Below are 26537 nucleotides of genomic sequence, written 5' to 3'. Positions count from 1 at the left end.
CACACACAGTCACACGCGCACACACAGTCACACGCACGAGGAATTCACGCTTAGTGCAAATAGCAAATACAGGGGATGTGTGCCGAGCACGCACATTCTAAGTCCAAATTTATTTGCGTTTTGTCAAAGAAATTGTGTTTTGATTTTTAATTAAAACATCACAAACACAATTTCTGTGACAAAAGTCAAAGAAGTTTCACTTACTATGCGCGTGCACAGCACACACAGCTTTTTTTTCCCCTTAGTATTTGTTTACAAAAAGTTATCATTTAACAAATTTTAATATATATAAATTCCACATGTTTCATTCACATTGAGTTACTTTCATCTACTGTATATCCAAAATAAAAAATGAACCACTGCAGTTTCAAAGCAACTAAAACATATTTCAAATTGGTTAAAACTTCACAAATTCTATAATTGTTAAAGTGACGTTGTTATGATACACACACAGTATAAAGCAATGTCCACACTACAAGTCGGCATGTTTAATGTTCAGTAAAAACATGGCTGTAGAATGACCCCTGTGATTTAAACTACATTTTGTATTATAACTTCTATGTCTTGTATATAATGTACTGTATAACCCTTTTTACTCATTGTAACTATGTATTTATCATTATAACTCTGTGCCCATACTTGAAAACGAGGGTAACTCAATGTATTACTTCCTGGTAAAACATTTTATAAATAAATAAAATCTATAGTGTGTACAGAGAGTGTGTATAGATAGAGAGTGTGGATAGATAGATAATGTGTGTGCAGTAGATATACATGTGTGTAGATATACAAATGGTCATTTGTATCCGTCAGTCCATTATCCGTCGAATGTATTATTCCGACGCCAGATAATGCTTACTGCTGAACGCATTATCCGACATCGGAACGGATTATGCGACGCTCACCGCCGCGGATTAACATTGGATCCACAATGAGAGAGAGAGGATATATAGATAATGTGTGGATAGATAGATAGAAGTGTGTCTGTGTGAGAGAGGTGATACATTAGAAAGGTGGTAAAATAATTATGTGTGATGCCATTCTGAGCCATTCTGGGCTCACTCATCCAGACACAGACCCAGCACCCTATCCTCTTACACTTTGAGGATTTTTATATATCCTGCCTTGCTTAGGTGTCATTTTCAGGCAGACAACCCACTGCATACTTATATTAATTACTGCAATTGGCAACTGGTGGTACGTTTAACAAACTGCTGGGGTATGCGCAGCTATATCATTGTTGCTGTGCTGATAGTTACCATTCCTATATACCTATATTGAATAAGACAGCGCACACTCTGTGATTATACACTGCTGGCGACACAGCTCACATTTGATGTGCTGCATATAGGTATACCATAGTATATCGTTTGGTTCACACTGGAGTTAGATTATCTAACCAGACCATACATATACTATCCCAGTAGGCAGTTTGTCTAACCGGACTATATAATTACTATTCCAGTATGCAGATACACTATACAATGTGCGGTCTAGCTAAATAATACACTCAAATACTCACGGTATTATTCAGGATTGCAATTTGGTATGCTTATTTTAGCACCTTATTCATGTGACCCTATAGTATACAAGGCAAGATTTTATATGTTGTACAGTCCTTATGTGTGCACCACTTTAGTTTACCCTAGAGATTAATAAAGATTATTTTAACTGATCACGATGTTATACTAAGTCTGGTTATAGAGTGCTAACTAGCTGAGTTCTTTCTCTCTATTTTTGACAATTAGTTCATTTCTCAGCACAGCACCATTTCCTATATATGTTCTTCAGCCACACGCAAACAGGCTGAGCAGGGAGGTTAACTCCCTTCCCCTTTTCCCCACAGGTAAATTGCACAATAAGCTGCGAAATTCACATAAGTTAGACTCCAAATATATTCTTAATATTAACATCTTAAGTCACCATATTACTTCCATATGCTTTTGGTCACTTATTTAAATTTCTTTACTACGTGGAAAATGTATGCAAAAATCTTCGATTATATTGTAATGCAGGAAAACCTGTTTTTACAAGAAATGCAACTTTCAGCAACCCAATTATGTGTTTTAGTTGCAATATGAAAGAAATTGTTCCATGAATTTGGGCATATGGGTATCTCCGCTGGCAGATACTATGCATCTCATATGCACTGACCTTGGCACCTTGCAGACGCACTTATCATAACACCCTCTGTAAGTTCTCCCTACTTACCACTTAGATTGTAAGCTCTTCGGGGTATGGGCTCCTTTTCCTAATGTTACTTTTATGTATGATGGGCTTATTACCATTACATGTTATATTATGACTCGTGTATTACACATGGATGGCACTATATAAATAAATGTATACTGTACATACATCTATGAAGTATTAAAAAACGCCTATTGGTTTTTTCTTTAGGTCTTCCAAGTTGCATACATAATCATCAAGGCAGCAAATTCTCCAAGGCCTGGAAACTGGGTTTTAGAACGTTCTATAGATGGAATCGAGTTTATGCCTTGGCAGTATTATGCAATTAGTGACACAGAGTGTCTAACTCGTTATAATGTGACTCCAAGACTTGGGCCACCAACCTACAAGAGAGATGATGAAGTGATCTGCACCTCCTATTATTCCAGACTCGTGCCTTTGGAACACGGAGAGGTATGAAGCAAACTGTAGTAAGGTTGACCCTATGCATTTTATGAACAGCAGTCACCCCGGAAACCGGGAGATCCCAGGAGCTGAGAATAGTGCGGTTTACCTCTGGACTGCATTCCAATTCTAAAATGATACTTTTAAACAATACACATTGTTCTGCTTTAGAAACTGGGGTGAGAGCAGCGATTCAAATATCCACGGCATGTCATTTTATGAACAAAACAAACACGCGCTCTGAACTTAGAATACACAATTTAGTAAAGAAAAACCAGTGTGCATATTGCAAACTATTTTTTTTATGATTTAACATCTGTAGAATTGGTAACATGAAAATGTGATAGAAATTGTGTTTTTCGAAAAAGACATTGCTGCAAACTTAATCTTCACACCTGGTTCCTCACTGCATTTTTCTGCCATTGCATGTATTACTAATTATACAGTATATGGTGTCTTTCAAGCGACAGCATTACATTAAGAAACTCGATAATGACGTGTTATAAAATTTGACACAAGTTGCTGGACCCAAGAATATATACCATCCCCTGACCTGGCAGATTTTTTTTATTACATTTTTTTCTGAAAAATGATGGTCCACAATTCCAATTTTGATACATCTAATTATCTGTATCGGTTAACTCCTATGTACACTTTCTATTGTTGCCCAAATTTGATACATTGATGCTGACATATGAAACAAAGAATGTGGGGGAAATCTTACCTCAATGTTAATTTATCACATTTCTGCCTTTGAGGGTACAGGTTGGACGAAAAAGAATTAAAATATGTATAACATGTCAAGAGAAAAAGATTGGGTGTCAAAAAATTTCAGACTAAATTTGTTCGTGAAAAAATGACGGTTTTTCCTTGGAACACCTGGTTATTAGAGATAAAAGCAATCGGCGGTGCACATTGTATTTCTGGCAGCTGTACCCTGCAACAGCAGTCACTTTGTTTCCCAAGTTAATCATAACTAAAATGTGCCACTGAAAAACATCACAATTAAATAATGCTTTAGTATAATTTTGCAAGGTTGTTTCTATTGATAAGGAAATATTAATTGACCATTTTAATTATTCTTTTGGACGATGATAATAGATAATTACATATTAGCTCATTACATATTTGATCAGGGGTAAGCAACTCCAGTCCTCAAGGGCCACCAACAGGTCAGGTTTTCAGGATATCCCTGCTTCAGCGCAGGTGGCTCAATTGAGAAGTCTGAGCCACTGATTGAGCCACCTGTGCTGAAGCATATATATCCTGAAAACCTGACCTGTTGGTGGCCCTTGAGGACTGGAGTTGCCCACCCTGTATTAGATTATTACATATTAGATCACCTACATAATTTACCGTCTTATTTTATTACCTAGATTTTTTTCCCTATGATTGTGCTGTTATAAAATTTGCAGCAAAACTCCACCCCACACGTCTGTTGAAATCTAATCATCATGAATTTAATTTCATGCTTTTCAAAATGGAGAAAACCACAGTGCCACTGCCGTGCCTATTTTATTTTAACATATGACCAACTCATATTTGACAAAATAAGCCCCATTTTCTATTTGAAGGAGAGTAATTAACGGGTTTTAGCTACATTAGTATTGGATCAATTACGTTAGCAAACACATTAACGTAAAAGCTGGAGCTCGAAAACATCTTACTTATCAAAAATAGATCAAAAGAGTTGTGAAAACTGCGCTCTGTGTCGTCACACTTCGACCACTGACCCCGGCAGGTTTTGTACTTGTTTTTGCATAAGCGCATTCAGCAATATGTCTAGCCACTGTTATGATTTATACCCCAAGATTCACACTTCATTGATTAATGGAAGACCGAGTGCTGATGATCCTTCCCCAGCATTGTTGGACTTTACCTCTGCGAGATACATCCGCCTTCGCTTGCAACGTATTAGGACGCTCAATGCAGACCTCATGACCCTTAGCTTTCGGGACCTTAAAGATGTGGATCCAATAGTAACAAGAAGGGTGAGTTTGTAGTATTTGTTTTTTTTGCAGCACCCATGTATGTGCTGTCTTATTACAATTTGGATGGACCAGTTGAGAAGTTGGATTATTTATTTAATTCCCATATGTACGATAGGATAGAAGAGGAGGTTTATGCATCATTAACCAACATCAAAGTGGTGGATCTTGCTTCTGGACCTCAAGCCACTTTATTGTGACCTTAAGCAAACATGCCCATATTTACTAAGCAATGCTATGCCATAAAACATCTTCTAAGCAGGAAGACACCACACGGGCCATTCACTACAATGGGCCATAAGGTGTCATTTAATGCCAGATGCTGTCTTATGGAATATCACTGCTTAGTAAATAAGGGATGTAATATTTCCACCCCTGCACGCCCCACTGCAGTTGGGTACATTTTAGGCTCTCTAGGAAAGAGGTTCATTAAAGCTCATTGTACCATGCAGACATTCACCGTCAATACTAATTGGAATCGGAATTGTTATAACTTCTCTGCTTGAAGCACCAACATCACATTTATATAATGAAAGGAGAAAAAAGCTATGTCCACAGGATGATTATCAGCATTATTCTATTGCACATCATACATCACTTTTGATCATCATGTAGAAACAAATATCATATCTTCGTAAAAAAAACCACAATCTGACCTAATCTGCTTCCATGTACAGAAACTCAGGAACTTCAGTGTTCAAATCCAAAGAGATCTGGTTCTCTTGCTTCAATGACCCATTCCTAACATAGGAAGCAGAGGTAGCGATGCACAGCTGTAGGTCTGGTATCCTTGAGGTATGACTGTGCATCGCTATGTTTGCTTTACACATTGAAACTGCTCCACCGAGACAGAAGTAATTATGATGCCTTGTCCCTTTTATAACTATTTGCCTTCTTGCAGTACTACTACTCTATCAAAGATATATCAGTCGGCGGGATGTGCATTTGCTATGGACATGCTCGCAGCTGCCCCTATGATGAAGTTACCATGGTATGTTTACTTTTCTTCGCCATAAGTTACCTAAAAGCAGTTTAAACTGAATGAGTGCACACAACAAACACTGCCTTTCAACCATAATAATAAAAAAGATTATGCTCTTAAATGATTTCTGTTGCATACAATATTACCTTCATTCTGCTTGCTTACAAATTGTCTATATCCCAAACTATTGCACCGAATACAGACACAGCTACAACTCTTCAAATATCTTCTCATATGGAGTACTCACTGTATGCTGACTCTCGTGTGATGTATTATGCAACCTCCCACCCGTCAAAGACGATAAATATAATATTTATCGACACTTATGTTTTAGAATCTTGTAAGAGGTCTTGAGAAAGGAGTGACAACTTATTTAAAAATGTATTTGTTTGTTTTTGTTTATTATCTAAACTCAGTGCTTTTAACGTACTGTAGAATATAGGTAAGTGATAAACAAGCTGTCCTTATTTTTTATTAAGAAACTGCAATGTCAGTGTGAACGCAACACTTGTGGAGAAAGCTGTAATGAATGTTGCCCAGGATACCACCAGAATCCATGGCGACCTGGCACCATTTCGGTTGGCAACAAATGTGAGAGTAAGTTGAATCTAAACTGAGAAACTGAACTGCTTCTTTCTCATTTATTTGATCATGAAGTAAAAATGTTGTGGTATTGCATACATATGTGTGTGCTTATGTATTTTTATTGCTAAATTATGTTTGGGTCCTGGCCGAGTTTGTGTGTGTTCGAGCTCCCTTCTTCTCATGCAATATGTTTACATATCTTGTTTGTAGTTGTAATGTTAGGAGAAAGTAGAAGGGACTGAGATTGGATAGTTGCGTAGTTTAAATAAAAAAAATCTAGCTACAGCACCAAGCGCAAACATGTAGGATAGAAAACAGTGCTATAATCTAATAATATAACACCCCATCATTGATTTCCCTGACAGAAAACGCTGCAGGGTGTTGCATGGAAGGGACTCAAAACACACTGTACCATTGCTGGCCCCTGTGGCAATATAGACTGTGATAAGGCACAAGCCTGTAATGTTAAACACAGTTTATGACGTGGCATTAATCACTCTCTTCTTTCATATGTAACATTTATTAGAGCAGTGAAACTAAACGTGCATAATCAGATCGCTGAGACTTGAAGAAGAGTAACTAAAGCGTTCCTTGCAATCCATGAACGTCCTTTTGTGAGGTTGTCTGCATTCATTGTGAGGACTTACAGGACTTCCGCTAGCATAGTGGCTGTTATTAAAAACTGTGCACTGTAAAGTTGCACATTCACATATATTTCTGTTTAATAAAATCAATAGGAAACAATATAGCAAGATGTGACTTTACTTATACAGAGAAATTAGGACATATGCCTTATGAAGACATCATTTTCTCCTTCACATGCTTCATTTTGCATCAACTTGTGCTATCAGCAGAGTATAAACCATATTATTTGAGTTTGACACAGATCTCTTGGCACCAAAGTTAATGTCACCCCAGACATAAGTGACACAATGAAAGAGAAAAACAATGACCGTTACTGTACAGATGCAAACTCTGATACATCCCACTATATTTACCAAGTAACTTCCCTCAACTGATCCTAAACACTCTCCTAACATTGAGACACAGAGGTAAAAATACTCCAAATGAAATTGACTCTTTTAGCATTACTTTTATATAGAAATGCTCATTTGTGACCCATGATACACATGGGTTATTATAGTTTCTTTTTAATGTTTGCTGTCTGTGATAGCAACTCAGTGGTGACAAGTGCTATGGTGTTCCTGACATAAATATTGTGATTGAACGCCACTGAATTTATGGCTGGAAATGATGCATTAGTTGGATAATGATTGTTTATATATAGGCATAGCATTTCAGACTGGAAATATGAGTTCTGGAAGCTTGCATGTATCAATACTAGATCACCATTATATCTACCGTATCAGTTAGGTTTTGGGGTTTTCTCTTCACATCCTTTCCTCTTATAAACATTGATCAAAAAGCAGTGTGCAGAGCCACAAAGTTATCTATTTGTTAATATTTTTTTTTACTTTCTTCTGAGCTAACAAGATAGTTCCGTATGGACACATTGTAGAAATCATTCATGCAATACAATTCCCACGTATATAGGTTTGATCAAATAAAAACAATTTTTTTTTTTTTAGAGCAACTGAGTAATATAACAAAACATTTCCATACGCTGTTGCCCAACAGGAATGTTTAGCACGCACATTTTATAATAATGTTTTTTTTAAAATTATTTTCTAGAATGTAATTGCCATAACAAAGCAGAAGATTGTTACTACGACCAAAATGTGTCAGATCGTAATATGAGCTTGAATATCCATGATCAGTATATTGGTGGAGGAGTCTGCATGAACTGCACTCAATTTACAGCTGGAATTAACTGTGAAACTTGCATTGAAGGCTACTACAGGCCACATGAGGTATGTCATTGTTAAAATATGAATTCACTAACTGTTAAGAGGCTGTTACAGCTGCATTAAACTGCGACATTAAAGAGCCTTTCAATCACTAAACGCCCTCCAGTGTTGCTTCTGCATTTTCATTTGAACATCATTTTTCCTCCCAGCATTTATTGAGCGTATTTTGTAATAGTTATCTGTCTATCCTATTGATGTATCTATGCAAAATAAAAATGATATATTACCATGTATTATTTTTCTCCCCAATACAATACAATGTCAGTAAAGAAAAAAGGTACATGTGAATATACTAAATAAATGTTCTTCTTGTGCAGATTTCCCCCTACGCAGATGCACCATGTCTTCCTTGTGAATGTGATCCCTCTGGATCCCATAGTTCTGTCTGTGTCATAGATGATAATCATTCCCAACGACAGCAAGGTATTTAACATTAATGGCGATTGTGCCATCACACATTTTCTACGTATTTAATAGCTTTGAGGTGTTTTGCTGCTGTTCTTAAGTTTGGGTGAAGCTACCACCTCGAACGTGAGACATTAGGTCAGATTTGGTAAGTCACTATTGCCTAGTACAGTATATATTAGAATATTGTAACAGGGACTTATCCCTGTTTAAATAAAGCTGCCTCAGAGGTCTGAGAATCCAGCAGAGAGATGGTTAATTGCAACCACTCAATTAACTAGTCTCCACCTGGACTAATGAGAGCTCTGTAAAAAGCCTGATGTGAGAAACAGGAGAGAGATTTCCTGAGTTCACAATTGGGCTGACAGAAGGAGAGCAGAGAAGCCTTCACACAGTCACTGTCTTGAGCCTGGATAAAGGAACAGGCTCAATAAAGCCGAGATATAATGGAAACCGATTAGGGTGAAATTATATGAACCTCTACAAACATCTCTTATAAATGTAAAGAATATAGAGTATACAATATATAGCAGTATATTCTTGAAATGTTGGCAGAACATTTCTGAAGTTTTTACAATCATGAACAAATGATAGATGGGAGTAATGTCGACTTTAGGTATGAGCTACTGCAGCAGTGCGCAAAGGGATTTTTTTTGAGGGGCGCAGGCGGTTGCAGAGTCCCCGCGCTCTTCCCCGAGGCATTTAAACTAAATGCCGGGGGATCGCGTGAGGCCTCTGGAACTCGCTTACCAGGATTCAGACGAGTGGCTGTGACGCAACGTGGCGTCAAATGATGCCGCGGTGTCGTGGAGTGATGTCACACGTCCGTCTCCGTGGCAATGGGGTCACGTGATGTCACGTCATGTGACCCCATGCCATAATTTAATGCCGGCAAGCCAGGTAAGAGGGGTGCGAGAGCGAGGGGGAGCAGTCAGGGGGGCACAGCTCAAAAAGTTTGCGCTCCCCTGAGCTACTGTAACTTAACGTCTCGGTTCATTCCTTCCCTATAATGGAGCTCTGTGAATAGGCGTTGTCAAGAGGAACACCTCTCTTACATATCATTAGCACTAACTGCCATTAAAGTTATCGCAAGATTCTCTTCGTCTGAAAACAGAACTTAACACTGGAATGGGACATTTCTGCTGCCTTCCTTAATGCTGACATTAAATATTTGTTATATGTTTAAAGGTGTCCTGCCGGGTCAGTGTCAATGCAAAGAAGGTTACACAGGGACAAAATGTGACCAATGTGAATTTGGATACAAGGGATACCCAAACTGTGTGCGTTGCAATTGCAGTCTGGTGGGCAGCTTGAATGATGATCCTTGTGCAGAACAGTGCATATGTAAAGTAAGTTTACATAATGAGATTTTTTTTGTTCATGGTTTTAAATGTACAGTATGTGTTAATATGCCTGCAGAAAACAAGAACATTTTATAAATGCACTTTCCTTTTTAGGGGCCTATGCAGAGAGCAGCGAATTTTAAAATTGGCGAATTTATTAAAAAGTAGCTTTTTTGGAGAGTTTTATTCTCCATATGCAGAAAAGTGCGAATTCTGCTATGTTTAACATGGATGCGTGTGGCGAGTTTAAATTGGCGAGATGCGCGCTTCAGAAACGTGTAAAAACAAATTTGCGCCTTTTTTTCCCTTTGCAATGGCCGCGAGCGGCAGCTTCTTGCCAGTTTTTTCTGGCGAGGCAAAAAGGAGACAATCGCGCCATTTTATTGGCGCGAACAGCCGCTAGATGCCGTTCGCGCCTCTCTGCATACGGATATTTTTAAAACTGGCGAGATTGAGGTTCTCGCCAGCCGCGAGGCGAGTTTTACAAATAGAAAAGAAAAATTGGCGCGTTTTTCGTAACTCGCCATTTTCTGCTGCTTTCTGCGCGATTTTCTCCAAAAAATGGCGAATTTCGAAATAGCGCTGCTCTCTGCATAGGCCCCTTAGTCTTTATGGAATGAAGAAGGCTGTATGTAATAAGCTGTGTGGGGGCGATTTGTGCATGGAACGTATTTCTAAACACTATATATATATTTGAAAAAGCACAAAAGATAAAGATGAGTGCACGGGTCATAAAATATATAGAGAGAAATACTTCACGCACAAACCAAATGCAATGAAGAAGACTCAGCACTCCGGGATAAATGTTTAAAATGAGATTGTGTATTAGATAATCCAATGTTTTGGTCTTACTAGGGGACCTTCATCAGGACGCCCATGAAAGGGGATGCATTATTGCATGGGACTTATTTCTAAGCTATGTGTGTATGTATGTATGTATGCATACATATATATATATATGTAAATATATATATATATAAATATAAAATAATGTTAGCTGATAGGACTAGCACTACAGAACTTGAATAAACGCATGTGTTTGTACCATCTTTCAGGAACATGTGGAAGGGGAGAATTGTGACCGCTGCAAAGAGGGATTCTACAACCTGCAGGATAGAAATTCTGAAGGATGCACAGAATGCTTTTGCTTTGGTGTTTCAGGTGTCTGCGATGGCCTCTTTTGGCACACTACTCAGGTATACTAACCAAAGCCTCAACTCCCTGCTCTGTAAACAACCAATCCTCATTCAGTTACTAATATTAATAAAATATTATATAAATAACACTGAAACATTGAAAAATCAATCAACAGTACATTTACATCGATTACATATTTTTGACTAATGACTAATAATTGCTATTATATACAAATTCTTTATCTAGTATGATTAGGTTTTCTTCTATACCCATAATATACACATCTTGCTAATATATGATGTAGAAAAAATTGCTGCAAATTCGGTTCACTGCTGTCCGGTAGGAATTTATAGAAAACCTAGCGCAATCAATGATAGATTAGAAAATTTAATGTGCAATAACGATCATACACATGGCAGAACTCTGACGCATTTTGTCCCTCGTATGGGATTTTGTCTACTCTTTGACAAAGTCCCATACTAGGGACGAAACGCGTCAGAGTTATCTGCCATGTGTATGATCGTTATTGCACATAAAATGTTCTAATCTATCATTGATTGCGCTTGGTTTTCTATAAACTTACCGCACAGCAGTGAACCGCCTTCGCAGCAATTTTTTCTATTTCTGGATATTCAGCTGGAGCGCGCTGAGTCTGCGCTCTGATTCAGGCTGTTACTTCCATGGCATCAAGATTGTGAGTACATGCCTGCTGCAAGACACCATTCATTGTGTGGGATACCAGGGCTAGTGAGGGTTGCAGTGGAGAGGTTGGAGGTTTGCCATGGGATACACTTTACAGTGGGTTCACCGGCATCTCTGTTTCCTCATACTGCTAAATTCCCCCCCGAACTGTTTGTTATTCCGTTAACACACTAGGAGTCTATGAAGTCAATACATTGAATACAGCCTGATGGTTTGCAGTTTATATATGGACTTTATATCTGAAGATTTATATTATCTATCCTGATAGTCTTAGAACACCAGTTTCGGGGGTCAATCCCTCTTTTTTCTTAATATGTGATGTACTGTGTGCTTCAAATGACATACGGTAGGTGATATAGGTGTCCAGCATTCATGTAAATTGAATTTGAAGATCATTACATTAAACCATTCCCATAATGGGAATCAAATTTGCGTTTGAATTAACCAACCAATTGTTTTTGGCCTGAAAGACAATATCTACAGTCTATCAGATGGCAGGTAGAAATAATTTTCTTGTACTAGCATTTTGACTACGATCAGATAGTCTTTGACTGTGATCACTTACTAGACCACATGTTCCTTATGTCTTGAGTTTCAGTAAATGCTTTGCACAGGAAATGTTCTGTGTCTTTACTTATTTCTATTTTGTTTCCTGTTCAAGGTGTCTGATATTGGTGGTTGGTATATTAATGACCTGCATGGAACACATAGAATTGAACCCCAACAAGACCAATTTGACGGCCCTCATCAAATAAGCATTAACAATACAGTGGCTAGGAAGATACTGAAATCCACATATTACTGGGAAGCTCCTTCATTATATCTTGGAAATAAAGTAAGTTGTGAGACAGATTCACTTTTCTTTCTTTACATATTTCAAGCTACCTTAATCTGTTAATGGAATCACTGTATATTTGTATTATAAAATGCACATGTTCACACCCATTTTGTATATTTCTTTATACTTAATGTCTAATGAAGAAGTAAAAGTAGAGCATATGCCTACATGTGTCCTGTTGGAGACATTATTGACCTGACTCACTAAAGCGCACACGTTCTCCATTAACCAGAACATCACTTCAAGGCTTTAGTGAATTTAACCATATAGACGCTGTCTATATTATCCTTGATGAAAACCAAAGAAAAATATATAATGCTCTCTAAATCAAATAATGTGATGATAATATGGTGGTGCCTGAGCCGTCAAGATTGGCGGTGGGTGCAACTAATGAGCTGCACTAGACAGAATTTGGTTTCAGCTGAGAAGTGAAAGCATATTTATTGCTAACACTTAGCAACTAGAAGCTCATTTCGTAGTGCACTCCTAGGCTTTTAAAACTTAACATTTAATTATTAATGGAGATAAAATAAGTTCTTAACACAAAGTGATAGTAATAAATACATATAATGTACAGTGGCGGGAGGGAATGAGGAGATGATAGATGGCCAAGGTATATAGTCTGATATACTGATGCTTAATTATACAGATCAAAAGCAGTGATACCTATTAGGCCTTGGTGGGAGAGTGGGTTACTCAGCTGGGAAAGCTCAAAAAATGCTTGCCCTGTGTATGTGTATTGTGTGTCATGTGGCATAGCGTACCGAGCACCCAACCTGTATTGATAAATAGCCCAAATCAGTGTGCTAGTCCTAAGTTTAATAAATATGATGTTATGGCTAATAAATGTAACCTACCATATTGAAACTGGTAGATATAATCACTGTATGTGCAACTCAATAACAGGTTGGTGGTACGTGGATTGATCCTGCGCCCAATGACATTTAACAATCACTCTACACAGATAGTATATACGGCAAGCTATTAATTAATAAAAGACCAGAATAAGCTGATGCTAAACACTCTGCTAAGTATTAAAGCAGTAAACAAATTTTTACTGTGGTTGTAAAGTAAGCCGTCAACAAATAATCAATACTGTAAATAATTGTCCTTGGCAAAGATCCCTGCACACGTAACCTTTTGACAAGTCATTGAACTATAAGTGCATGAATGGGTTTCAGTGTGTAGCAGATGCTAGCAGACTAGCAGTGTGGGATAGAGCATACATGGAATCGCAACTAATTGCTACAAAATCCCTGCTAGCTGCAGGACAGAGTAACACAATGTATCACAGTATAGAGGCAGGCTGTAACAAAAAACCACTGAGCGAGTAGAGCCAGTTAACCCTGGACACGGTCGCATTTAAAAGGAGCACCAGCAGAGACCACAAGCACAAAATGTTGATACTACCCGTCTCTCTCAATTCTCTCGCGCTGACGTCACCACGCCAAAACGCCCTACGCGTTTCCCTCCTTGACGGAGATTCTTCAGGGGCGAGTGATAACCAGCTGATCTCAGAAGCATGTTTATATAGCGTCATGGGCTGCCATAGCAACCCGCGGGCCAATAGAAAACTTACTCAATGCTTCTACTGATCAGTAGGGAACTGTATGTTTAGAACAGCAATGGTTAAAGGGGTACACACTAATTACAACAATAATAATGGCTAATAAAGGTTTAAAAGACTCACCAGCGTATGGGATATGAGCTCATGTATGAGGGCATGTATTAGACTTATTTGGCCCATACCAAATTAACAGATACTGATTGGCTGTTCAGTGATATGTGGCAAAACTTGATCATAGTGGGCTGGAGGTATTTAAACATGTACTGATGTAAATGCATATTAAACTTTGCTAGGTTCACGATTAAAGATGTATTTGCTTGCTTGCCAGTAAGATAGGGAGACAGTAAATAACAGATATATAGTTTATAACAGCATGAGACAAATTATAGATAATTTGAACTTAATATCGATCTCCACAAATGATCAAATAAATGGAGTATATGTAAAACCCTCATTTAACCCTTGAGGGTATAGAGTTTTGAGTTTATATATCCATTCTGCCTCACGTTTTAATAGTCTGTTATTTATATCACCACCACGTATATTGTTTTTAAGGTGGTCAATGCCTATAAAAGATAGGCACTTAATGTCTCCCTGATGAATATTATTTACATGACGTGCAACTGGTGTTTCTAATTTGTTGTGGACCGAGTTTATATGTTCAAGTACTCGTTTTTTAAACTCCCTGATGGTTTTACCAACATATCTGAGGCCACACTCACAACTGATCAAATATATTACATTGATGGTTTTGCAACTTATATGGTGTCTGATATCAAATGTCACTGATTTGTCGTGAGATAAGAAGAATTTAGCAGGGTTGATATATTGACATGCTTTGCAGTTCTTGCACTTGTGCATGCCCATTGGTGGAGGTGTTAACCAAGTAGATGATATGGCGCGTTTAAAGTGACTGTGCACAAGGCCGTCCTGCAGATTAGCTGATCTCCTGCTAGTGATACTTGGAGTATCTTTTAGGATTTTAACAAGGTCATCATCAGATCTTAAGATGTACCAATGTTTCATGAAAATCTTCTTGATCTCATGCCACCTATAATTATAAGTTCCAATGCAACGAACCTGTGTATTAGGTGATTTCATATTAGGACCCAGTAATTGTGCTCTGTCACTATCTCTTGCACGATGATATGCGTGTTTCAATGTAGACATTGGGTATCCCCTATCTAAGAACCGATCTTTCAGGTCTTGAGCCTGTATGTAAAATTCTCTCAATGTGGAGCAATTGCGACGTAGTCGCAGATATTGCCCAATGGGGATGCTTTTGACTAAAGATGGAGGGTGGTGGCTGGTAGCCGCCAAAAGACTGTTAGTGGCCGTCTTTTTTCTAAAGATCGTGGTTTGCACATTACCATCTGGGTCCTTGCTAATTTTCAGGTCCAAAAATGTTATCTCAGTTGCATTGTACTCAAATGTCAATTTTAGGTTCAAATCATTAGCATTCAATAGAGACACGAATTCAACCAATATATTTACTGGACCATGCCAGATCAATAGTATGTCGTCTATAAAACGAATCCACAGATCAATGTATTGTGTGTATTGCACCAATTTGTCACTGAACACATATTGATCTTCCCACCAGCCCAGGTATAGATTAGCGTATGTTGGTGCACAGGATGTGCCCATCGCTGTTCCCTGGGTCTGGTGGTACAGTGTTCCGTCAAATAGAAAGAAGTTGTGACAAAGGACAAATTGCAGAAGGTCTATCATAAATTTGTTATGTTCAATGTAACCAGAGCCCCTTGTAGAGAGAAAATGGCTACATGCTTTAACACCATTACAATGGATGATACTGGAATAGAGAGATTCCACATCCATTGTGACAAATAGGGTTTGGTTATCACAATTGATGCCATCTAGTCTTCGTAAGGTGTCTTTCGTGTCCTTAATGTGAGATGGTAAATTTGACACGAAAGGACGCATGATTTGATCCAGGTATACACTACAGTGTTCAGTGAGGTTATTATTGCCGGAGACAATAGGCCTACCTGGCGGTCTTTTTTGATCTTTATGAATTTTAGGCAATGTATAAAATGTTGCCACTGTAGGTGTCCTGGGTAACAAATAATCATGCTCATTTTGGTCAATGATGTTGTTGGTGAGGGCACTTTTCAAGATGGATTGAAGTTCTTTAATGAACCTCATAGTAGGATTGCAATCCAGTATCTTATATGTTGTTCTATCCTTTAAGATACGTTTGCATTCCTTGACATAAAATTCAGTGTCCATAACAACAACATTCCCACCTTTGTCTGAAGGTTTGATTGTGATTTCTTGTTGTGTCATTAATTCCCTGAATGCCACATTTTCTTTTTTTGTGATGTTATGTCGCATGTGTTTTTTAATTTTCATTTTCTCTAGGTCCCGAGTAACTAGGTTGGTAAAGACTTCAACCTGGGGACATAATGACATAAAGGGGGTAAATTTACTTTTTGGTTTACAACTAGAGAACGGACCTTCTCTCTTATCAGGTGGACTTTCGTTTTCATCTAATAGTGACATAAGGTTCTGTACATTTGTCTGATCGGATGCGGCGAGGCCAATAGTGTCAATTTCACGTCTAGATTTTTTAGCGTGAAATTTATGCAGTAGCAGTTTACGGGAAAACAGATTTAGATCCTTTACCCACTCAAACAGATTAAAATCCTTGGTGGGTGAAAAGGATAGTCCCTTCTCTAATAGTGAGATGTGATCGCCAGTTAGATTAATTTTTGACAGATTAAAGATCTTTAATTTCCCGTCTTCTACTGCTATGGAGTTTATTTTCTGCGTTGGCTTTTGCCTGCTTTTTCCTTGGTCAATTGTTTTTTTGTTATTGCCCCCTCGTCTTGTTGGTCTCTTGCGAGGGGGTATTCCAAAAAAGCAATAGTATTGGTATCAGTTTGTGAGATCCCACTTGTAGAGGGAGATGGGGCAGACATTCTGGTTTCTGAACCACTAGCTGTTTCAGACTCTGAATTCTCAGCCTCCGAGGAGGAGTAATTGATCGTGGGCTGTCTTCTCTTCTGGGATTTTTTATAACTGTACACCTGATGTAGACTGTAATCTAGAGCATCCCTCTGAAATTTTCTGTGTTTCCTTTCTTTGATTTCATTTCTAAACTTATCAACTTCTCTTTGTAGTTTAGATTCCATATCATCAAAATCTTTGTGGGCTCTAAAGTCATCCAGTTTGCGTAATTGGATATCAAGTTCCTTTTGTATATTCAGTAACCTGGTCTGTTGAGTTTCAACCAATAATTTTATTAGGGACTGTGAACATGTTGATAGTATGTTCTCCCATTGCTGGGTAAACTCAACAGTGGTTATATGATACGCTGGAGAGAGGCCTATCCGTAAGCCCCGTGGAATCATATCTTGTGTATCATAATTCTGCAAACTAGAGACCTCCCACCAAGTCTGTGCTTGAGACTTGAATAGGCGATTAAGGATTCTGAAAGCTAGCAGGGATTTTGTAGCAATTAGTTGCGATTCCATGTATGCTCTATCCCACACTGCTAGTCTGCTAGCATCTGCTACACACTGAAACCCATTCATGCACTTATAGTTCAATGACTTGTCAAAAGGTTACGTGTGCAGGGATCTTTGCCAAGGACAATTATTTACAGTATTGATTATTTGTTGACGGCTTACTTTACAACCACAGTAAAAATTTGTTTACTGCTTTAATACTTAGCAGAGTGTTTAGCATCAGCTTATTCTGGTCTTTTATTAATTAATAGCTTGCCGTATATACTATCTGTGTAGAGTGATTGTTAAATGTCATTGGGCGCAGGATCAATCCACGTACCACCAACCTGTTATTGAGTTGCACATACAGTGATTATATCTACCAGTTTCAATATGGTAGGTTACATTTATTAGCCATAACATCATATTTATTAAACTTAGGACTAGCACACTGATTTGGGCTATTTATCAATACAGGTTGGGTGCTCGGTACGCTATGCCACATGACACACAATACACATACACAGGGCAAGCATTTTTTGAGCTTTCCCAGCTGAGTAACCCACTCTCCCACCAAGGCCTAATAGGTATCACTGCTTTTGATCTGTATAATTAAGCATCAGTATATCAGACTATATACCTTGGCCATCTATCATCTCCTCATTCCCTCCCGCCACTGTACATTATATGTATTTATTACTATCACTTTGTGTTAAGAACTTATTTTATCTCCATTAATAATTAAATGTTAAGTTTTAAAAGCCTAGGAGTGCACTACGAAATGAGCTTCTAGTTGCTAAGTGTTAGCAATAAATATGCTTTCACTTCTCAGCTGAAACCAAATTCTGTCTAGTGCAGCTCATTAGTTGCACCCACCGCCAATCTTGACGGCTCAGGCACCACCATATTATCATCACATTATTTGATTTAGAGAGCATTATATATTTTTCTTTGGTTTTCATTTAGTGTTTACTATAGGGGAACGTAAGAATCCTCTTCTTTATTTTGCTCCTACCTCTATTAAGAGATTATTAGTTAAATTCATCTAAATATGACAGGTTTTTTGTCCACCAGCTGGGATACCAGCTCCTGGCATGATGAGGCAAAAAAAGTCTTCTCTGTGGAGAACACGTACACACCCTACAACAACACAGATAATATCACTGATTTTTTCAGAATCCTTAATCGCCTATTCAAGTCTCAAGCACAGACTTGGTGGGAGGTCTCTAGTTTGCAGAATTATGATACACAAGATATGATTCCACGGGGCTTACGGATAGGCCTCTCTCCAGCGTATCATATAACCACTGTTGAGTTTACCCAGCAATGGGAGAACATACTATCAACATGTTCACAGTCCCTAATAAAATTATTGGTTGAAACTCAACAGACCAGGTTACTGAATATACAAAAGGAACTTGATATCCAATTACGCAAACTGGATGACTTTAGAGCCCACAAAGATTTTGATGATATGGAATCTAAACTACAAAGAGAAGTTGATAAGTTTAGAAATGAAATCAAAGAAAGGAAACACAGAAAATTTCAGAGGGATGCTCTAGATTACAGTCTACATCAGGTGTACAGTTATAAAAAATCCCAGAAGAGAAGACAGCCCACGATCAATTACTCCTCCTCGGAGGCTGAGAATTCAGAGTCTGAAACAGCTAGTGGTTCAGAAACCAGAATGTCTGCCCCATCTCCCTCTACAAGTGGGATCTCACAAACTGATACCAATACTATTGCTTTTTTGGAATACCCCCTCGCAAGAGACCAACAAGACGAGGGGGCAATAACAAAAAAACAATTGACCAAGGAAAAAGCAGGCAAAAGCCAACGCAGAAAATAAACTCCATAGCAGTAGAAGACGGGAAATTAAAGATCTTTAATCTGTCAAAAATTAATCTAACTGGCGATCACATCTCACTATTAGAGAAGGGACTATCCTTTTCACCCACCAAGGATTTTAATCTGTTTGAGTGGGTAAAGGATCTAAATCTGTTTTCCCGTAAACTGCTACTGCATAAATTTCACGCTAAAAAATCTAGACGTGAAATTGACACTATTGGCCTCGCCGCATCCGATCAGACAAATGTACAGAACCTTATGTCACTATTAGATGAAAACGAAAGTCCACCTGATAAGAGAGAAGGTCCGTTCTCTAGTTGTAAACCAAAAAGTAAATTTACCCCCTTTATGTCATTATGTCCCCAGGTTGAAGTCTTTACCAACCTAGTTACTCGGGACCTAGAGAAAATGAAAATTAAAAAACACATGCGACATAACATCACAAAAAAAGAAAATGTGGCATTCAGGGAATTAATGACACAACAAGAAATCACAATCAAACCTTCAGACAAAGGTGGGAATGTTGTTGTTATGGACACTGAATTTTATGTCAAGGAATGCAAACGTATCTTAAAGGATAGAACAACATATAAGATACTGGATTGCAATCCTACTATGAGGTTCATTAAAGAACTTCAATCCATCTTGAAAAGTGCCCTCACCAACAACATCATTGACCAAAATGAGCATGATTATTTGTTACCCAGGACACCTACAGTGGCAACATTTTATACATTGCCTAAAATTCATAAAGATCAAAAAAGACCGCCAGGTAGGCCTATTGTCTCCGGCAATAATAACCTCACTGAACACTGTAGTGTATACCTGGATCAAATCATGCGTCCTTTCGTGTCAAATTTACCATCTCACATTAAGGACACGAAAGACACCTTACGAAGACTAGATGGCATCAATTGTGATAACCAAACCCTATTTGTCACAATGGATGTGGAATCTCTCTATTCCAGTATCATCCATTGTAATGGTGTTAAAGCATGTAGCCATTTTCTCTCTACAAGGGGCTCTGGTTACATTGAACATAACAAATTTATGATAGACCTTCTGCAATTTGTCCTTTGTCACAACTTCTTTCTATTTGACGGAACACTGTACCACCAGACCCAGGGAACAGCGATGGGCACATCCTGTGCACCAACATACGCTAATCTATACCTGGGCTGGTGGGAAGATCAATATGTGTTCAGTGACAAATTGGTGCAATACACACAATACATTGATTTGTGGATTCGTTTTATAGACGACATACTATTGATCTGGCATGGTCCAGTAAATATATTGGTTGAATTCGTGTCTCTATTGAATGCTAATGATTTGAACCTAAAATTGACATTTGAGTACAATGCAACTGAGATAACATTTTTGGACCTGAAAATTAGCAAGGACCCAGATGGTAATGTGCAAACCACGATCTTTAGAAAAAAGACGGCCACTAACAGTCTTTTGGCGGCTACCAGCCACCACCCTCCATCTTTAGTCAAAAGCATCCCCATTGGGCAATATCTGCGACTACGTCGCAATTGCTCCACATTGAGAGAATTTTACATACAGGCTCAAGACCTGAAAGATCGGTTCTTAGATAGGGGATACCCAATGTCTACATTGAAACACGCATATCATCGTGCAAGAGATAGTGACAGAGCACAATTACTGGGTCCTAATATGAAATCACCTAATACACAGGTTCGTTGCATTGGAACTTATAATTATAGGTGGCATGAGATCAAGAAGATTTTCATGAAACATTGGTACATCTTAAGATCTGATGATGACCTTGTTAAAATCCTAAAAGATACTCCAAGTATCACTAGCAGGAGATCAGCTAATCTGCAGGACGGCCTTGTGCACAGTCACTTTAAACGCGCCATATCATCTACTTGGTTAACACCTCCACCAATGGGCATGCACAAGTGCAAGAACTGCAAAGCATGTCAATATATCAACCCTGCTAAATTCTTCTTATCTCACGACAAATCAGTGACATTTGATATCAGACACCATATAAGTTGCAAAACCATCAATGTAATATATTTGATCAGTTGTGAGTGTGGCCTCAGATATGTTGGTAAAACCATCAGGGAGTTTAAAAAACGAGTACTTGAACATATAAACTCGGTCCACAACAAATTAGAAACACCAGTTGCACGTCATGTAAATAATATTCATCAGGGAGACATTAAGTGCCTATCTTTTATAGGCATTGACCACCTTAAAAACAATATACGTGGTGGTGATATAAATAACAGACTATTAAAACGTGAGGCAGAATGGATATATAAACTCAAAACTCTATACCCTCAAGGGTTAAATGAGGGTTTTACATATACTCCATTTATTTGATCATTTGTGGAGATCGATATTAAGTTCAAATTATCTATAATTTGTCTCATGCTGTTATAAACTATATATCTGTTATTTACTGTCTCCCTATCTTACTGGCAAGCAAGCAAATACATCTTTAATCGTGAACCTAGCAAAGTTTAATATGCATTTACATCAGTACATGTTTAAATACCTCCAGCCCACTATGATCAAGTTTTGCCACATATCACTGAACAGCCAATCAGTATCTGTTAATTTGGTATGGGCCAAATAAGTCTAATACATGCCCTCATACATGAGCTCATATCCCATACGCTGGTGAGTCTTTTAAACCTTTATTAGCCATTATTATTGTTGTAATTAGTGTGTACCCCTTTAACCATTGCTGTTCTAAACATACAGTTCCCTACTGATCAGTAGAAGCATTGAGTAAGTTTTCTATTGGCCCGCGGGTTGCTATGGCAGCCCATGACGCTATATAAACATGCTTCTGAGATCAGCTGGTTATCACTCGCCCCTGAAGAATCTCCGTCAAGGAGGGAAACGCGTAGGGCGTTTTGGCGTGGTGACGTCAGCGCGAGAGAATTGAGAGAGACGGGTAGTATCAACATTTTGTGCTTGTGGTCTCTGCTGGTGCTCCTTTTAAATGCGACCGTGTCCAGGGTTAACTGGCTCTACTCGCTCAGTGGTTTTTTGTTACAGCCTGCCTCTATACTGTGATACATTGTGTTACTCTGTCCTGCAGCTAGCAGGGATTTTGTAGCAATTAGTTGCGATTCCATGTATGCTCTATCCCACACTGCTAGTCTGCTAGCATCTGCTACACACTGAAACCCATTCATGCACTTATAGTTCAATGACTTGTCAAAAGGTTACGTGTGCAGGGATCTTTGCCAAGGACAATTATTTACAGTATTGATTATTTGTTGACGGCTTACTTTACAACCACAGTAAAAATTTGTTTACTGCTTTAATACTTAGCAGAGTGTTTAGCATCAGCTTATTCTGGTCTTTTATTAATTAATAGCTTGCCGTATATACTATCTGTGTAGAGTGATTGTTAAATGTCATTGGGCGCAGGATCAATCCACGTACCACCAACCTGTTATTGAGTTGCACATACAGTGATTATATCTACCAGTTTCAATATGGTAGGTTACATTTATTAGCCATAACATCATATTTATTAAACTTAGGACTAGCACACTGATTTGGGCTATTTATCAATACAGGTTGGGTGCTCGGTACGCTATGCCACATGACACACAATACACATACACAGGGCAAGCATTTTTTGAGCTTTCCCAGCTGAGTAACCCACTCTCCCACCAAGGCCTAATAGGTATCACTGCTTTTGATCTGTATAATTAAGCATCAGTATATCAGACTATATACCTTGGCCATCTATCATCTCCTCATTCCCTCCCGCCACTGTACATTATATGTATTTATTACTATCACTTTGTGTTAAGAACTTATTTTATCTCCATTAATAATTAAATGTTAAGTTTTAAAAGCCTAGGAGTGCACTACGAAATGAGCTTCTAGTTGCTAAGTGTTAGCAATAAATATGCTTTCACTTCTCAGCTGAAACCAAATTATATTATCCTTGATCCTTGCATGTTATATTAGTGTGTGATAATTGGGTAATATTTTTTTGTAACTGTTTTTAAACTTCATTTTACTGCCTACAAAATATTTTCACTCTTTGTAAATAATGGGTGAATGGATAAAAAGAGAGCTTAAGACCAATGTTGATTACGAACATCTATGAAGAGCTGCAAACTGGGAGTAACCATCAAGTATTCCACTTTGAGCTAGAAGATACATTTTCCCTGGATAGATTCATATCAGTGACTCTTTAGTAGCTGTTGCTACATTTATATTTGGCAGTTCTAGTCACCTAGTAATCCCTCGCCCACTGTGGCCATCCATACATTCATTCGTTTATCTTTTTATATATCTTTTTTTCTTCACAGGCACTTTTTAGCCTATTGAATCCACTAGGATATTATTCACTCACAGTTACGTATCTATTTTTCATAATTACAATTTCTGGTATTCACTGTATTAGAGCGCTTTTTTCTGTTTTACATGTTTCCTGGTAAATAATTATTGAAAGTAATGTAATTGTATTTATTGTTACATCTTCCTGTTTGATTAATGACTTTCTTGAAGCTTTATTTATTTATTATTTATTATATCCCTATGTTTAATGGGAACAATGTTGCTTGTGCAATTGCAGCTGACATCTTTTGGTGGACACTTAAGATATACAGTATCCTACGATATTCCAATGGACAGTGCAGACAGCGAACTGGTTTCTAGTGTGGACATCATTATTCAGGTAATATTTTCTATCTAATTTAAAGGTGAAATGGCCCCCCCAAAAGTTTTTAAATAAAACACAGAAAATAAAAGAAAAACATATAAAATGTGTTTTGATCTATGGACAGCAAGACTTTAGTTTTCTATAAGAAAACACAGGCAGACGTGTATTTCCTGTAAATCTGTTGATTTACTTCTAAACTGATTATCATGGACTGCACTTTTTGGGTGTTACTGTGGTTTCATGTGTATTTTTGTTCCTTACTTTGCAGGGAAATGGCCATACACTAGGTACAAGGGCTGATGGGGTTCTACTACAGCCCTATGAGGAGCACACAACTGAGGTCAAACTTGTTCCAGAGAATTTCATGGACTTCTATACACGAAGAGCTGTGGACCGGGACAGGCTTATGACTGTTCTTGCAAACATAAACCGCTTTCAGATTCGAGCCAGCTACAACATTGCAAAGAAAGCAATCACAAGGTGAGATCTAGACATTTATGTAATAGACATGGATTCTCCTTATAATTTACATGTAAGCATTTGAGACAAAAAATGCTGGCAGAGGGGAGAATTAGAGGCTAATTCAATATTAGCAAAGCCCCTGTTGACTTCTATACGTGCTAGCCACTTCAGGGTATATTGAATCAACTTGTTTGTTGCTGTAGTAGAAAGTGGCTGCCACAATCAAAATCAAATTGGAAAAGCACTTTATATCCAATGCTAACAAATATTATGTAGAATTAAAAAGTAAGGTTCATCCAACCACTTTATTTCTTTGCTGTTTAAAAAAAATAAATATTTATTATTATTAAAATGCCAGAACTCATAATAAAATAGAACATTTGATATTCTTTATTAATATTCTGTTAATTCTCCTCTTCTCTGTTAAAAAAATAAATGTACTTATTTTGGGACGAGCAGATGCAATAAATGATAATAGTTCCTTTATACTGAAAATATTAATGCACCCGACAGAGAGAGAGAGTTTTTGCACTAATGTCCTAAGAAATTGCGATTGAATACTGTGAAAGTAGTAAACACCCAACTGGGTGCTGCTGTTTGTACTGCTGTGATATCAGAAAGGGACGGGAACCAGGATGGTCCTGGCTGAAGTGCACAGGTTTTTCATTGAACCACCGTCGCCGCCTACTGTATATAAAAGTAAGGATATCCTGCGTGTGTGCTGCAGACTGTATTACCAATATTACACTAAGGGTCCTATGCACTAAGCACTTGTCGATGCCTTCTCGCAAAAAAGGCCTACAGTGATTCAGTAAGCCCCAATAAGTCGGCGATAAAAGGCTTTATCAGCATTTTTTTCCCCCTAGAAAAAAAATAGCCAAAATGAGCGGTGATAAGCCACTTCTAGTAGCCCTGATAAGCTTATCGAGGCTAATCGCAGCTCTAGAATAGAGATTTCCTCTCCAAATCATCCCGCCAGGAAACGTTGGCAGGAAGGTGGTGAGAAGCTGCCGAGAAGTGGCGAGTTGGGACTTAGAAAAAAAAATGCATTTTTCCTGCATCGATTGATGCCAGAGCTGATACCCATTAATATCAGCACAAGAGGCCCCCGGCATGAATCCCATGCAATAAAAATGCATTTACAGGAAACTTCATTACCTTCGCGGCTAACCGCTAAGGCAATGAAGGGGTTAAGGAAAAACAGCAGCTTTATTGGGGGCAGAGCGGGTGAGTTAAGTGGGTACTTGGCCCTTCAATCACCTCCTCAGCTCCCAATAAACATTACAATAAGTACTAACCACCAATACACAACTCACCCACCCACTGTACCCCCACATCATTTTTTATTTATTTATGCACCGGATTTATACCAGAGGCCAGAGGGGGTTCCCGAATGGTCCTCGCCTCCAGGTGTTCCCTGCAGGTGTCTTGGGGGCCCACAGATGCCCTCAGGTGGTCCCCACAGGTGTCTTATGGCCCTTGGGTTGTCCCCGCTGGTGTTTGGGGATCCTCAGGTGGTCCCCATGGGTGTCCGGAGGTCCTCAGATGGTTCCTGTGGGTGTCCGGTGGTACCCACAGGCCTGCAGTACTAATCCTGTGCCAAAAAAATAAAAAGTGCAATACACTGTTACAAAGACAACCCCCCCCCCAACACATATAGTACAGTAATGGGCAAATTACTATTATCCAGATATGGATAATAGCTCATTTGCCCATAATAAAATAAAACATTAGCCAGCCAGCATAAATAAGTAAATAAACCTTTCTACTTACCCCTGCCATCATGAAGGGCATCCTCATCAGCATACTCCAGGTCCATTTCCTCCTTTACCAGAAAGAATACAAGAAAAAATACAATCAAATTGCCCCTAACCCCTTAATCACCTTAGCGGTTAATAACCACTATAGTAATTAAGGGGTTAACCCACCCTCCCCCACTTCCAACCCTGGAGGCCTAACCACCCACCCCGGGCCCACTATACCCACCGTGTACCCATTGATTGGCATAGTGGTACATCATACCCATATAATATGGG

The 26537-nt window shown here is 38.4% G+C and overlaps 1 protein-coding gene across 1 annotated transcript in view; it reads left to right on the top strand.

Annotated features, from left to right (window-relative positions):
- The window catches only part of LAMA1 (laminin subunit alpha 1), a 190397-nt gene that overhangs the window by 61081 nt on the left and 102779 nt on the right, over positions 1-26537 (top strand). Inside the window, exons 4-14 of the mRNA XM_075585330.1 lie at positions 2401-2643; positions 4446-4625; positions 5524-5613; positions 6084-6201; positions 7882-8060; positions 8375-8480; positions 9651-9811; positions 10861-11001; positions 12306-12479; positions 23953-24054; positions 24308-24519. Coding sequence (XP_075441445.1) covers positions 2401-2643; positions 4446-4625; positions 5524-5613; positions 6084-6201; positions 7882-8060; positions 8375-8480; positions 9651-9811; positions 10861-11001; positions 12306-12479; positions 23953-24054; positions 24308-24519 — 1706 coding nt within the window. The remainder of the gene's footprint in view (positions 1-2400; positions 2644-4445; positions 4626-5523; positions 5614-6083; positions 6202-7881; positions 8061-8374; positions 8481-9650; positions 9812-10860; positions 11002-12305; positions 12480-23952; positions 24055-24307; positions 24520-26537) is intronic.

The sequence above is a fragment of the Ascaphus truei genome, chromosome 2 (genome assembly GCF_040206685.1).
Source record: "Ascaphus truei isolate aAscTru1 chromosome 2, aAscTru1.hap1, whole genome shotgun sequence".
NCBI lineage: Eukaryota > Metazoa > Chordata > Amphibia > Anura > Ascaphidae > Ascaphus > Ascaphus truei.
Note: the sequence above shows the minus strand (reverse complement) of the source record. Positions and strands in the feature narration are given on the sequence as shown.